The sequence below is a fragment of the Felis catus genome, chromosome D1 (genome assembly GCF_018350175.1).
Source record: "Felis catus isolate Fca126 chromosome D1, F.catus_Fca126_mat1.0, whole genome shotgun sequence".
Classification (NCBI taxonomy): Eukaryota; Metazoa; Chordata; class Mammalia; order Carnivora; family Felidae; genus Felis; species Felis catus.
In genome coordinates, this window is record NC_058377.1 from 76611454 (window position 1) to 76627821 (window position 16368).

General features: G+C 40.2%; 1 protein-coding gene across 5 annotated transcripts in view; it reads left to right on the plus strand.

Moving 5' to 3' along the window:
• Positions 1-16368, plus strand: part of NELL1 (neural EGFL like 1) — an 883212-nt gene that overhangs the window by 404370 nt on the left and 462474 nt on the right. For all 5 annotated transcript variants that reach the window (XM_003993068.5, XM_003993069.5, XM_045039061.1 and 2 more), the window contains one exon: positions 6237-6362. In XM_003993068.5, coding sequence (XP_003993117.2) covers positions 6237-6362 — 126 coding nt within the window. The remainder of the gene's footprint in view (positions 1-6236; positions 6363-16368) is intronic.

A 16368-nucleotide genomic window follows, 5' to 3' on the forward strand; every position in this document is an offset into this window, starting at 1 on the left:
CAGCATCAGGTGTATGTAACAGAGTCCTAGGATGGAATTGTTAGTGAGGGCTAGAACTGGCACCGTGAGAACAGTGCCCACTTTGAAGTCAGACTATGTGGATTTAAGCCCAGGCTCTTATGCTTACTGACTTCGTGCCTTGGGCAAGTGACCTAATAATCTGAGCCTCAGTTCCCTCATCATGGTGTGGGGTTACCTACTTAATTCAAGAGGAATACATGAAGTGATGAGATGCCATCTGTGAAATACCTAGCATAGTATCTGATACAAAGAAATGACAGCTATTTATTGAGGATTAGCTGGGTGCCGGGGGGCTGTTCCTAATTTTATCCTATGACGTTATATACATTGAACCTCTTACTCATTTTAGTATTACCCTGGGCCTAATGGTGTGGGTTTTTTTTTTGTTTGTTTTTGTTTTTGTTTTTGTTTTTAGTCCATTCATCCCTCCAGTAGTCAGGTTAACTGTGGTTCTTCTTATAACAACTTCCTAGACGGATTGAGACGTTTATTAGCTTGAACCTGGACTGGAGTGTGTCCAACTCACACCTTGAGGTTCAGCCTCAGGCTTAGCCTTTTCTTGTCTTCTGGCTTTTGGGTGAATATCACACCTGGGAAGACCATTGCTTGAGAAAGAAATATGCTTCAGGCAGAGCATCAGCACCACCTGGACAAAGGTCAGATGGCTTTCAGGTTAAAATCTTTGGTGCTTTGGGCCGTATGCAGTTTCTTTCTCCGAGTTTCAGTTCATTCTTTCATTAGGCAGTTGTGTTCGTGTGTTCATGTGCTTGTTTTTGTAATTATTCATTACCTTTCAGAATCTTTGTGAACAATAAGCCAACGTTCGTCTTAGGCTCATTTTAAAAATCTCAGCTCACTAGTTCTCAAGATTGTTTTCTTAGGATATCTCAATTCTCTGAAGATGTTTGTTAATTCTGTTTTGATTCTTTCTATAATCAGATTTGCTTTTGAAGCACTCTTGAGTCCTACTGAAACTGTCTGCAGGGTTGTGCCTTTCCCTGACGATAGAGAGGCAATTTTTCTTTTGGCAAATGTGTTGCCATTCTATCTCCAGCCCCATCCTAAAACCAGGGAAGTTCTCAATTCCTTCCTTGCTTTTAGCTCCTCGTCCCAAGGGAACCAGCTACTGATTCTAAACACTTTACAGTTTTTTTTTTCTCCCCTCTGCATTAGTTATACCACGAGGTGGTTTTTATATTTGGTGTTTGCATGATGGGGGATAAGCAACAAAGATGAGGTTGTAACAGTTGAATTTTCTGGTACATTCGTCAACCTTTCTGCTTTATTTGGTGCTGTCTCTTTCTGGAATGGTATCTGGAAATTAGGACATATGCAAGAGCTGAGATTATCAGGGATATGAATTGAAAACGAAACCAACTGAAAGACACTTCACCATAGCAGCAGGGATGTATGACCCGGGGTCCTGTGTGAGACCCCATGCATGTAGAGAGTAAAGGTTTGGTACGTCTATGGGAGAAATTCTCACTGGGGTTTTCTCACCATCCTCTTGTTCTGTTTTTGAAAATAGTTTTATTTAGGGCCTTTGAAATCTATGAAACAGAGCAATGGTTCGGCTGTTTGAATCAAAATAAGCTTGTTGCAGCCAAGTAAGTCCTTCAAATCTAGATGAGGCAGATACCTCTCATTAGTTATCCAGAGGCCTCAGGGAAATGAAGCAGGAGTTTCTCTCTGGGTGGAGCTGACAAGGGTCCATGACAGGGAAACACTCGTTGCAGTCAGCAGCCTGGTTGGTGGCTGTCGCCCATGGGCTGAAGATTGAATTGCCTCTAGGGCAAGTCCTGACTAGTTTCTCATCTTAAAGAATGCCTGGGCACCCCGGCAGAATGAGATGGAGTTCAGTGTGGCCGTCTCTCTGTGAGTAAAATACCAATATGTTTAGCCTTCAGCTTGCCCAGCTCCAATCCATTTTCTTCAGTACAGCTGACTGATATTTTAAAACCAGAAATTGGTTTATGTCACCACCCTGATTAAAGTCCAGACTCCTTCCCATGGCCCACAAGGCTCAGCAGGATCTGGCCTGAGCTTATCTTGCCAGTTGTACTTTAAACAGACAAAGCTCCTTCCTCTAATGCTTCTCATTCTTCTCTGTCTGGTGTGTTCTTCTTCTCCCCTTTACCTGTTGGACTTGTGTTTTAGGTCTTGGATGAAGCCTCACTTCCACAGAGACTGCTCCTCTGGCCTTCTCAGCCTGGATCAAAGCCCCCTGGTAAAAGATCTCACATTCTTGGTAGGACTTAACAAGTTTTGCTCAATGTCTTGCCAGGCTGTGAGGTTTGTGGTGGCATTTTGTTCATCCTCTGCTTCAGGGCTTAGCAGAGGGCTAATTAATGTTCACGGCTCAGTGATTCTCTCCCTTCCTGACTCTGCACAGACAAGAAGTTTAGTCTCTGTAGTTCCCCTTCTTTTCCCCCGCCTCCAGTCTCTACGTGGTGAATTTCTGTGCATCTTTTAAGATCAAGCTTAAGGATCTCATTTTTGAGATGCTGTTCTTAGTCACCCTCTATACCAGCCAGGGTGGGCTCGATGGCTTAAATCAGTGAAAGCATATTTCTAGTTCATGCAACATGTTCACCAAGCTTGTCTGGTTGCCTATGCCTCACTCAGGGACCCAGGCTCGAAGAGTCTCCATCTTTGTGCTTCCATGATTTCCAACGCCAGAACAAGAAAATGTGGTAAGTCAGGCGCTGGCTCTTACTATTTCCACCTGGAAGTGTTGTGCTTTGTTCAGACTTCATGATCACTCATACAGCTCTGCTTAGCTTCCAAGAGGATGGGGAAGCACAGTTGTGTGATGTGCTCAGGAGGAGGAAAACTGGTAATATCTGTTCGATGAACAGCACTAATGCCAACCAACTTCCTCCAGTGCCTGGCTTCTCTTGGTGTTCCCAGCCTCTCACTTACAATGATCTATTCTTCCACTCCCCCATAGTCCTGGGAAAGACCTTGTAATCATCAATAACTGAATCACTTTCAAAATATTAATGTTAGGCACACTGCTTTGTAACCCCTCCTCTAGCTTTCTAGCTCATGTGTTCTAGACCCTCACTGTAACTACACCTTGCCTCCATTAGGATTGCTGCGGCAGTTTGGGTTCCCCCAGAAGCAAAGTTGGCAATGGAGACTGGAGTGCAGGAAGTTTATTAGAGAGTGCTGTAGGGATGAATGCCTCTGGGGAAGGGAAGAATGTAGGATTGGGCAGAGGGAAAAGTTAGCAAAGTCTCACTGAGCGTTCTGAAATCTGGATGGTCCTTTAGAATTCTCTTGAGTTCGGGATGAATGAGAACTAGTCTTTGTAGGTCGCTCCCAGGATTCAAGTGTGACTGTGACTGTATAATCTCTCATTGGCCAAGGACAATTTCCTTAAAAGGATAACAGCTGAAGATTGTTAGCAGGCAGTACTCCCCTTAGCTGGGGGATTAAATTCTTTAGTTCTGAAGTGAGATCTCAGGAGTGTAACACAGTGTCCACCCCTAATTTTAATGCATTTACAGCTGTCTACCTCCTTCTTCATGTCCTCACATCTCTCCTCAATAGCCGAGATTCCTTCCTACTTCATTATCATCACCTCTTTCTTAATACCCTCAATTCCCTCGTATCTGTCTTTACCCATTATATTTTCATAAAAACTCCTTTAACTTTCCACCTACCGTGCTATTGCCTCAAAATATCTGAATGAGACTGGAGAAAACACATGGCCATGCTGACTGCTGTCACTTAATGCACTTTTGACTGCAAATCACAGTAGCTCTTCAGCCACCTTCCCACATGCTCTAGTAAATTTTTGTTCCTTTTTTTCAAAACGACTGTTTTTTAATACCATTTCCTCTCTCCTTAAATATCCGATATGCCCTCCCTTTCTTGATTCTCAAATGTTACCCTCTCTTTGCATTTCACTGAGAAAATAAAAATAAGTGAGGGAGAACTACTTTGTCTCCCAGCCACCAAATATGCCAGCCATCTCCACCTCTTTGCTTCTCTCAGCTTCATTCTTGTTTTGAAGGTGATGTGTTCCATTTGCATGCTGGAGCACAGTCCCTCTTGCCTTCTTCCCCAGGACTTTGCTCCTCCAGTGATCTCTCTCTTCAACATCATCAGTTCGCTTCACTTGTATTGAATCCTTCCCAACAGCCTGCAATTGTGCTGTGATCTCCTCCATCGGTAAATAAGACTCTCTCTACACCAAGTCTCCCCAGAGCTGCTCCTCCATTTTTCCTTATGGGGAAAAAAAAAAATCTCAAAAAGTTTGCCTTGTTTTTCTCTCTTCCCTCATCTTCCATTCTTTCTTTAATGGGCTCCAGTCAGGCTTTTCTCTACCACTTTCCCAAATCTACTCTTATTAGGTCAAGGTCAGCAGTGAACTACTTCTTGCCAAATCCAGTGGTTAGTTATGTCTTTATCTTATTCAGCAGGTGACAAAAATAATCGTTAGTCCTTTCCTAAAATACTCCTCTTGACTTTGATGGTATCTGCCGGTCTGTGAAGCAAAAATGCTTAAATGATGCCAGGAACCGACTTGTTAAAAGAATTCTAATGTCCTAGGTGCCAGAGAGATCCAAACCATATCTCATGCTCATGTGCAGCTACTATTCTGTCTTAAGTTTGTGGGAGAGTTCCCTCCATACCTTATCTTGATGTAATCTTATTATATAGTTTTAATATTCCTTTTGCCCATTTATTTTAATTGTGCATTGTCTTGGATAATCTTTGAAAGCACATGATCTTGTGCAAGTATAACACTTGGTTTATTGCTTGAATCATTTCTCTAATTTCTGGTGTTTTGTTCTTTATAGTTATGGAAGTCTTGCTAACTGCAAGTGTCCTTCTAGGACCTTGATTACTGCACAATAACTTTTGTTTATAGGCTGAGAGATGTTTAGTGCTTAAAAGAATCTGGTGTTACTTCAGTGTGTTTTATCAGGAAGTAAGTTAATCTACTTTTACTTTTAATATAGATAAGTGAGATTATAGGTGTTTTTGTCTTCTGTTTCTACACATGAAGCGTATTAGGACTTCAGTGATTACCTTAATAGTAACACTGTGGTTGACTATCATCTTCAAGGTGCTTTCATCAAGTAAATCATCATAAACGATTGACTTCTGAGTTCCACTCCTGGGTGTAGCATGTTCTAACAGGATGGCATATATTTTTGCCACATATTTAACCTCTCTAAGCCTCAGTTGTCTACACTGCAAAATGTGGGTAGTGCTGTACTGTGATCGTGGAATTGTTTGTGGATTAAATTAGATAAGGAGTTTAAAGATGTAGGTTCAGAACTGGCCTGCATGACCAATTCACGAGAATTCTGGAACTGATACTGGTTAAATGGAAGTCACAGGCTAGTCAGTGGAAGAACCAGAACCAGAACTCACATTGTCTGTCTTAGGTTCTTACACTGTGCTGCTCCCCCTTCCTCTCCTTCACACGTAAGCAGTCTGAGTAAAATGAACGTAAAGCCATTTCTGAAAACAACTTCCAGAAAAGACTCAATTAAACTCTGTACTAAGGTCGTAGGTGATTCTAATTCTTCCCATGAATTCTTATGAGAAAGTAGGGGATGCTCTGACCTCTGTTCCAGAAACAAAAAGATGTTTTTGCTGAATCAGCCCATTATTCTGTCTCATGGGATGAATCTCCAGGTCAAGGGATGAAAGGCATCAGTTTGCATTAGACCACAGCTGCTGTCTGTATTCAAAATACACCATGGGAGAAACTGGCTGCACCATCATTTTTTAACAGATGGATTAAAGCATGTCTTAGTAAGACACATGAGCAGAGAAGCCTGGATTCCCTTGATCTCCCTGATAAAAGCTACACCATGTACAGTGGACATCTAATAAATATTAATTGGTATCAACTCATTGAACATAGAACTCCTTGATTTTGGATGTTTAAATCCAGCATCCTCCATGGTGAGGGATTAGTAATAGTAGATTCAGTCGTCATACCTCTAGGTTTCTTAGCTGTTGCGTCTCACTGTGCATCTTTCTGGAAATACTTTCAGCTCAAGATGGGATCTGATGCGCTTGAATGCAGCTGAATTTGCATTTAAGATTTTGTGTTTAATGCATCTTGCATTTTCTCTTAGCTTTGTTGGGCATTTGCCTTTTTAAATTTCATTGCAACATGGTTACATGATAGTTCCGTCATTCACCTCACTGTGATATTGCTTCTTTTTTTCTTTTTCCTCCTTCAGATATTGATGAGTGTGCAGCTAAGATGCATTACTGTCATGCCAATACTGTGTGTGTCAACTTGCCTGGGTTATATCGCTGTGACTGTGTCCCGGGATACATTCGCGTGGATGACTTCTCCTGTACAGGTGAGACTGAAGAACCAACACTGTTTTTCTGATTCAGCCCTTCTCTGCCCCATCTGTGTTTTGTTAAATTTAGATCCAAGTGTTGTCACCTAATTGGTTTTTCTCTTGCATTATTTTACCCTCACCTTTAGAGAAAAAAAGTGATAAAAGAAATTTGATCTGCGCAATTTATTTCTACTCCTAGTATCTCTGTGTGTGTGTGTGTGCGCATGCGTGCTCGGGTCTTTGATTTGAATTTGAAGTCCCCCGTTGCCTATAGTAACGTTGAGGGACGTAGAGACATCAGTTTTAAGAATAGAAAACTATCAATCTATTTTCCTTCCATCATGATGAAATGTTTTCGTATATAAGAAAATGTACTTTGTTCCCACTGGAAAAGACAAAGATTCGATTTAGAGGGGGAGAAGGAGTATCTGGTGAGCAGAGATTGGGCAGATAGGGGAGCTGCTCAAGACTCTTGATTGACAAATACCGATGGTGTCTCCCCTATATGGCGGGGCTGTCAGCACTAAACTGGAACTGCAGGGTTGTGTGGTCAGTGCCTTCATTGAGTAATGCTGGCTTTGTGAGGCATTTGGTGTGGGGGGGAGGGGGGGTCCAATATACTTCCAGTTATGTATATGGAGATATGAACTGTAAATTGGTTACGGATTGTAGAAAGTTCTTCTTTTGGTCAAATATCTTTAACCAGTTTGTAACCTGTAAGAAAACTGCCCCTTAAACATAAAATGTCAGTCATTTTGTACCTTTCCTTGACTCCTGCATCTTCATTTGTCCCAATAACGTTTGCATATAGACTGAATTTTTCACTCATGGGGCGCCTGGGTGGCTCAGTTGGTTAAGCTTCCATCTTCCGATTCAGGTCATGATCTTGCAGTCTGAGTTCAAGCCCTGCGTTGGGCTCTGTGCTGACAGCCCAGAGCCTGGAGCCTGCTTGACATTCTATCCCCTCTGCCTCTCTGTCCCTCCCCCCATTGTGCTCTCTCTCTCTGTCAAAAATAAATAAGCTTTTTAATTTTTTTAATGTTTTGATTTATTTTTGAGACAGAGAGCATGAGCAGGGGAGGGGCAGAAAGAGAGGGAGACACAGAATCTGAAGCAGGCTCCAGGCTCTGAGCTGTCAGCACAGAATCCGACATGGGGCTCGAACTCACGGACTGTGAGATCATGACCTGAGCTGAAGTCGGACGCTTAACCGACTGAGCCACCCAGGTACCCCAACAATAAATAAACTTAAAAAAATTTTTCTACACTGAATTTTTCACTCAGAATGGACAGCCACTGTCAGTGTATTTTACTGCAAATGACCTTTTCAGAAGTGCAGAAAGTTGGAAAAGTTAGGGAAGCATGTTTATATGTCCACACAACCTTTTCCATTTATTTCTGTATATGTATAGGTTACTATTTTTTGGCTAAGGAGCTGGTGATTCCAGATTGATGCAGGTTTCTGATGGCCACAGGTGGCCAGTCTCATTTATCTATCTTTTATGTAGTATAACTAAAGTTCCTGGAGAAAAAAGAGATTGTGTAAACATAGCATGCTGAGATCTAAACATTTTAACAGGGGACAAAACTCTTTGCGACCTGTAAACCAACCCAATATGAAAATCTGATGTTCTCTATGATGGTTTCTCTGTTCTTAGTAAATCCAGGTCATCCTGATTTACCGTAACCCTATGGTTAGAAGGAACCAGTGAGTATTCTCCCAACACAGCATCACATATCATGCAACTTGATAAACCTTGATGAAGGTCCTTCTGTGTAGAGAGAGCTTGTTGAAATTGTATCAGAATATTGCCTGTTTTTACTTTTTCATTAAGGGAGGAAGACCAGAGCTTGGTGGTTCTTGAAAGCCTCTTAGGGATAGGTGCCCTGCCTGGTGGTTTATATATGGAATGAGATGGAAAATGTATTGTTTATAGAACTGGTTCCACAACTGCTTTTAGAAAGCAAAAGATAAGGATGTGGGTATCAGTGGGTACCCAAGCATCCCCCCTACTAAACAAAACAAGATAGTGTGTAGCTCTGCAGAAAAAAACCTTTACAAACACACATCATACATGCACGAAGTTTTTGTTTTGTGTGTGTATGTTTTGTCTTAGAGGGAATGGGTAAGTTAGAGCGAAAGAAAGAAAAACAAGAGGGAGTCAGAGAATAGTCACTAGTCGGAGAACAGAAGACCAGGTGCTGTGAAGGACAGAGGACCATCGAAAACCTCCCTGTGGAAGGAGAACTGGAAGGACTTTTAAGGGTGGGAATATTTAATGTGAGGTTTTTTTCATTGTTTTGCTATTCAGTAGGCAATGCAAGTTTTCCTTATGCCTTTCAAATCTTCAGCAAAGTGTACCTATCCTGCATGCTGGATGAGCCCTTCCCCTTCTATCCTGGTGGACTGCAAGTTAACATGGTATACACAGCAGAAATGTGTGTATAGGATGTTGAGACCTCAGAGACAGAGGTACTCACTCTGAAGTAATTACTCCTGTCCCTTATCCGTGCGCCCAACGTAAACTTCTACATCACTATCACAACAGTTTCCTTCTAGGAGTTTCTGAAGTCTTGATGAGGGATTTGGAATTTCCATAGGTTGGAATTGGGAGTAAGGTCTTTTTCTTTAAGAAACTTTCTTTGATCCCAGTTTCCATCCTGCCTGCTGCGCCATCTTTTTGCTTTTATTCATGGCAAAACTTCTTAATTGTGATTACTGTCCTCGTTTACATTTGCTCACCTGGCATACCTTCCTTAACCTCCTCCACAGAAGGCTTTCATGCTCACTATTCCACAGAGGTTGTGTTTATCAGGGTCAGCCTTGAACTCCATTTTGTTAAATCCAGTGTTCTTATCTTCTGGGACCTCTCAACAGCATTGAGCATTGACCACACCTTTCTCTTTTAAACACATTATTTTCTTGCCTTTCCCTATTTCCTGATTGTCTTTCTTCATCACTGCTGGTCCTGCCCAGGCTCCCTAGCTGTTTTTCTTTCTCTTTTCACATTTTTAAAGGTTAGAGTGCTGCAGAGCTCTGCCCTGGATCCTGTTTCTTTGTTCACCTACATATACTTTTTAGATGCCTTCATTTCATGTAGGACTTTCACAGCACTCCGTCGATACTTTCTCAGTTTCTATCGAGTACAATATTTTTTTCTGAGCTTCTGAATCCTATTCAAACTAACACCCACATGTAGATGTTTAAGAGGCATTTCATATTAACCTGTTTAAGAATGAACTCTGGATTTCTTTCCACTTTGGTAAACTTCCTCTTTCAATTTTCCCCATCTCAGCAAATGAAAGCCTCATCTACCCAGTTTTTCCAGCCAGACAGCTAGGAGTTATACTGGATTCCTTTCCTTCTCTTGCCCCTCCACCTTCAGTTCAAACACCAGTCTTACTCTACCCTCTACATCCTGTCCTAAATGTGTGCACTTCTGCCCATATGCTTTATTACCAAACTACTAGACCCCTGACACCACACTGGACTTTGTGTTCCATTCTTGCTCCACTGTAACTCACTCTTCATTCAGTAGCCAGAGCAAAGTTTTAAAAATAAGAATTCTACAAATATGCTTAAATTTCTCATGTAGTGTCCTATTACACAGAAAATCAAATCCATACTTACTTTTATATGAAACCCTATGTGGTTATTCTCCTTCCTGTCCCTATTACTTTATCTTGTACCAATTCCATCCTTGTCCATTATGTGGTGGCCACACTGACTTTTGGAGGTTTTTTATTTTTTTTCCCCATTCAACGTGCTTGTTTTCCCGTAGGACCTTTGCGTGAGCTCTGTCTCAGAAGCTTTTTCCTCTTGATATCCCCATAACTGGCTCTTCCTTTGTCATGCAGGTGTCAACCTAAAAATGATAGGCCCAGAGAGACTTTCTCTGATTTGTATAATTAGCCACCCATTATCCTATCTCTTGGTTGTAATTCTTTATCACTTATCACCATGTAGAATTTTCATTTTTTATATGTGATTTTCAAAAATTGTCTCTTATTAGAACGTAACATCCGGGAGCCGCAACCTTTTCCCATTTGCTCACTACCTATCTTGGCTATTTAAAACAGCCAAGGGCGGGGAGCAGGAGGGGTGGGGGCTGTGGGGTGAGGTAGAGAACATAGCTGGGCAGAGAGCAGTGCTCAGCAAATGCTTATTGAATGAAGGAATGTGCAGAACTACTTAGGCTTGCGCTATGTACCTCTTTAAATTTCATTTATATAAAAATGGCTCATATCTGCTGTATCATAACTGTTAGATTATTGAGGACACCAAATTGTCTATGTGAAAACATTTATCGTGGCACTGTCATCAGTGCCATCAGGATAGGATGTTCTGCAGTGAAAACCCCAAATATTACTGATTTAAAATAACAACGTTTTGTTTGCTTTTCGCTGGTCAACAGGAAGCGTGCTCTGCTCATCATAATTACTACTGATTGTAGTAATCATAATACTGACTGATGGAATAGTCAGTATTGGGAATATTGCCAAGATGGGGAAAAGAAAGCCTGGAGGGTCTTGTAACAGTTGTTACATGTTCTTGTCAGGGAGTAACAACATATCCTTTCTATCCTCTGCTAGTTGACTAGAACTCATCACCAGTACCTAACTAACTACAAGGAGATGAGGAAATGCAATTCCTACTTTGTGCTTGGAAGGATTAGAAAACCAAAATATTTGGTGAATGGTGCTAATGAATACCATAGTGACTTACACTTAATAGATTCTCAACAAACTTTGTTTCTTTTGACACGAGAAGCTGTTCATTAAAATAACCTTTTTTTTTTTTTTTTCAACAGAGGTTCACAATGTGTTGGGGAAAGTAGTCTCAAAAGGATAAAGATATTAAGCACTTCTGTACTAAGTGCTCTGATGGAAGGACAAGCAAAATGCGATGAGGAAAAGGTGCTTGATTTCTAGAACAGAGTATCTGGAATATTTTTTGCAAACCAAGAGGAGCTATTGGAGTTTCCTGGGGCTTGTTAGCATGCAGTGAGTGGATTAGCTTAGGATTTTACAGTGTGGAATGTGGATCTAGTGAGGAGAGCTAAGACACAAGCATTCTCCCTGCCATTTCTCCTCTAGACCAGATTCCAAGGCCTCCATTAGATGCTTTCATATTAAGCTGGAACTCTGACGTTTACCTTGGCATCCTGAAAGTGAGCCTGTTAGGGAAAAGGTGCTCTTCACTCTCCAAGGTGGATCAGGTCCCCACTGCCAATCTCTCTCATTTCTTTATTGGCAAAGAAGACTTCTTCCTCTAAGTGATTATTTGCATGTGGTAGTAAGTAAGGTATGTACTACCTATCGGCCACTGTAAGATGTCTTTTCAGATGTTTCATTTTCCAAAGATAAATTTCTGGGAGAAATTGACAGGCCTGAGGACATCCTTTGTTTGCCCCATGTTCCTGATAGAGCATTTCTCATTATTGGCATTCCTGAATTCCAAAGATCATCCTAGACTCTGTCCTGGATCAGTTTCTCCTGTCACTGTTGAGCTGGTCTTCTAAGTATGTCTAGGTCACTTTTTTCTTTCTTTTAGGATGCCATTTAGCTTCCTAGAAGTCAGTAGTAATACTGAAAAGTTGTATTCAACCAAAAATTAGCCTAGAATTAAAGACGATCTAGTAACTTTGGTAATAGATTGATTATTCAATAACTGATTGCTTCATCCATTTATTCATGAACCTAATGCATAATTAGTGTCAGTCATGAGTGTTAGGAAATATGGTGGTTGAGAATAGTGATAAATGACCTCTGTGCCCAGAGAGTTCATGGTTAATGAGGCAACATCTTCACATGAAAAAACTCAAATGTACATTCACCCTCAAAAATATTCCAGTGTTTGCCAAATCAATCCCTCTTGAAAGTTTTAGTAGAATTTAGTTGAGTATTGGGTGTTTAATCCCATGTTAGCTGTTTGTCTCTTACAAGTTTCAAAGAAGAAACCCTGAAATAACTGTTCCAGGGTTTATGCTGATAAACAGCCCTTTCAGAAAGGTTGCACCTGAGACAATAAATAGATGCCAAACCTGATGCCGGAGGGGAAAGACAGTATGTCAAACAGAAAAGAAGCTTTAACTCTCTCGTCCTTCTTTATCTTGTTAAAAATTGAAAAAGAAATTCTATGTCATGGATAATAAAGTTAGGAGGGTTCAACACTGAGAATGCTTGCCTGTAACTTAAAATGTACTATAATTTCATTTTTACCCTTAGAGGCTGGGGATTCCCTGACATGACCATATATTATAGATGAGGCTCTGTACTTTTTTCTAGGAAAGTTTCCATTGCCCTTTGAAAGGGTGAAGTCTGAAGCATTGGACTCTTGACACTGGACTAGTTTTTTGCCTTAGAATCTGTGTGAGTCTAAATCACTTTCTCTCCTGTAAGGGAACCCCGAGTTGCCCTTGCTCTTTTGTGAATTTTGAAATGGGAGGATTCCCTGAAATTGACTTGGTGGGGTGCTTTTTATCTTCTCTGTACCTTTTGATTTTTTGGAGTGGTCAGCCTGCTTGATTTATTGGTCTCTGACCTTCATTTATCCCCAGTTAAACTCCCTGTGTTGAGGTTGTTTGATAAGACGTTATCATTGGATACTCAGGCAGCTTTAAAGGAGTATACTTGTGATTTATGACAAAAGCCGCAGCAATAAGACAGGTACTTGACAGTAATGGGGAAGCATTCATTTTTATGCCAAAAACTTCCCATGAAGGTAAGAAATAAAGGGAACAAGTGAGATAACATATATCCCATGTGATTTCTATTACCTCACTAAAAGGATTTTTATTTTCTTGATATTGGCATGGAAGACAGCTTGAAGGAAGTGTATGTTTGAAATACTTCAAGTAAGCTTAGTTGAAGTTAGAGATAAATAATAGTCTATTAATTTAATGGTTTAAGTTAAGTACCTTGTAATGAAAAGAGGTGAGGCAACAGTTTAAAACACTTAGGAGTAAAAATTAACTGTTAGAAATTTTAGACATTTTCTGGAAAATGCTTTTTTCCTAAGGATGATACACAGAACACTTTAACTATGAGGTACCTGATTTTTTATTTACTGAGCAGAGCCATATGAAATAGGGCCAAAATACAACATTCTGCAACTTGAAAGAGCATGGTAGTAAATTTCATACTGATTATCCTTACCTATAAAACACACAGCATGTGCTTGTTTTGGACATGCTTGTTCTTAATGACTTTTGACTATTTGGCAGCATTAAAGGGACAGATTACTAATTGCTTGGTTCTCAGTCTCAGAAGAGGTGATCCAGGTTTAAGAATGACATTCCAGCTATGGATCTGTAGACTGCCTTCACTTTAGTGAAAAATGCTGTATCAGATGCTTTAGGATGCAAATCTACTTTTTATTAAAGATGACCAAGAACATTTATTGATATATTGAATAAGGAGAGTCAAAATAAGACCTGTACTTTTGGATATTCCATAACCCAGCCAAAAGCTCTGATAATCAATATGAGACATTTTCCCTTTGTTTTGATTTGTTTGGCCAGTATGTCCTTTTTTTCTTCCCTTACTTTAAATAAGTGGTTGACGGTGTTACCTGCCTCCCCATCTAGAGGAGCGATGTGACAGTACAAAAGTAGGATTCCAAAATCCTAATGTTTTAGTGCTGAGGTTCTCAGCATATATACATATATACACATATACATACATATATATGTGTGTACATACATACATACATATATATGTGTGTACATACATATATATACCTATATATCTACACATACATACATACATACATACATACATACATACATGGAGGAAAAAGTCAGTATTGAGATCTACTCCTAGAACTTTGGATTTTCATTTGGTGTAGGATTGAGACCTGGCTTCAGTTTGTTTAAAGGTCCAGGTAATTCTGTTATGCAGTCTGCTTTTTTGTAAATCAGAGAATGTCAGAGAAGAATCCAAAGGGAGGAGAATTGTCCTTTCTACTATACACTGGAAAAACCAGAGTGGGTAGTATAGGGTCAGGAGGTAATGAAGGGAGAGACTTGGACAGTTTCTGGAGGAAGGGCCCTGCCTCCAGGGCTGCATTCTGGGATATGTAAGACAACATCTTAGCAAACAGAATCCAACAGTACATTAAAAAAATCATTCACCATGATCCAGTGGGATTTATTCCTGGGATGCAAGGGGAGTTCAATATTCACAAATCAATGTGATATATCACGTCAAGAAGAGAAAGAATGAAAAGCATTTGATCGTTTCAACAGATACAGAAAAAGCATTTGACAAATTACAACATCCATTCATGATGAAAACCCTCAACAAAGTAGGTTTAGAGGAAACATACCTCAATATAATAAAGGTCATGTATGAAAAACCCATAGCAAATTTCATATTCAGTGGGGATAAACTGAGTGTTCCCCTTGAGGTGAGCAGCAAGAAAAGGATGTCCACTCTCACCACTTTTACTCAACATAGTACTGGAAGTCCAACGCATGGCAACCAGACAACAAAAAGAAATAGAAGGCATCCAGATCAGGAAGGAAGAAGTAAAAGTTTCTCTATTTGCAGATGACATGATATTATATAGGAAAAAAAAAACAAAACACACGAGCGGCACCTGGGTAGCTCAGTCGGTTAAGTGTCCGACTATGGATTTTGGCTCAGGTAATGATCTCACGGTTCTTGGGATTAAGCCCCAGGTCAGGCTCCACACTAATAGCATAGAGCCTGCTTGGAATTCTCTCTCTCTGCCTCTCCCTTGCACTCTCTCTCTGTAAACACACACACACACACACACATACACACACACACACACACACAACCATGAAAGACTGCCAAAAAACTGCTAGAACTGATAAATGAATTCAGTAAAGTTGCAGGATACAAAATATGCAGAAATTTGTTGCATTTCTATACAAAAATAATGAAGTAGCAGAAAGAGAAATTAAGACAACAATCCCATTTACAACTGCACCAAAAGTAATAAGATACCTAGGAATAAACCTAACCAAGAGGTGAAACTATACTCTGAAAACTATAAAACATTGATGAAAGAAATTGAAGACAATGCAAGGAAATGAAACGACTTTCCATGCTCATGGATTAGAAGAAATATTGTTAAAATGTCTATGCTACCCAAAGCAGTCTACACATTGAATGCAATCCCTGTCAAAATGCCACCAGCATTTTTCACAGAACTAGAACAAAAAAGTATTAAAATGTATGTAGAACCTGAATTGCCAAAGCAATTTTGAAACAGAAAAGCAAAGCTGGACTTTTTGCAGACTTCAGGTTATATTACAAAGCTGTAGTAATCAAAACAGCATGGTGGTGGCACACACACACACACACACACACACACACACACACACACACAAAGATACATAGATCAGTGGGACAGAACAGAAAACCCAGAAATAAACTCACAACTGTATGGTCAATAAATCTTTAACAAAGCAGGAAAGAATATGCAAAGGGAAAAGACAGTCTCATCAACAAATGTTGTTGGGAAGAACGGACAGCAACATGAAAAGAATGAAACTGAACCACTTTCAAATTCAAATTGGATTAAATACCTAAATGTGAGACCCGACACCATAAAAATCCTTGAAGGAAACACAGGCAGTAGTCTCTGTGACATTGGCCATAGCAGTGTTTTTCTAGGTATATCTCTTGAGGCCAGGGAAACAAAAGCAAAAGTAAACTTTTGGGACTACATCAAAGTAAAAAGCTTCTGCACAGCAAAGGAAACAATCAGCAAAACTAAAAGGCAACCTGCAGAATGGGGGAAGATATTTGCAAATGACCTGTTAAAGGATCATTATACAAAATATGTAAATAAATGATACAGTTCAACCCCTAAAAAGCAAGTAATTCAATTAAAAAATGGGAAGAAGTCATGAACAGACATTTCTCCAAAGAAAACATCCATCTGGCAAACAGATACATGAAAAGATGCTCAACATCACTCATCATCAGGGAAATGCAGGTCAAAACCACAATGAGATACCACGTCACACCTGTCAGAATGGCTACT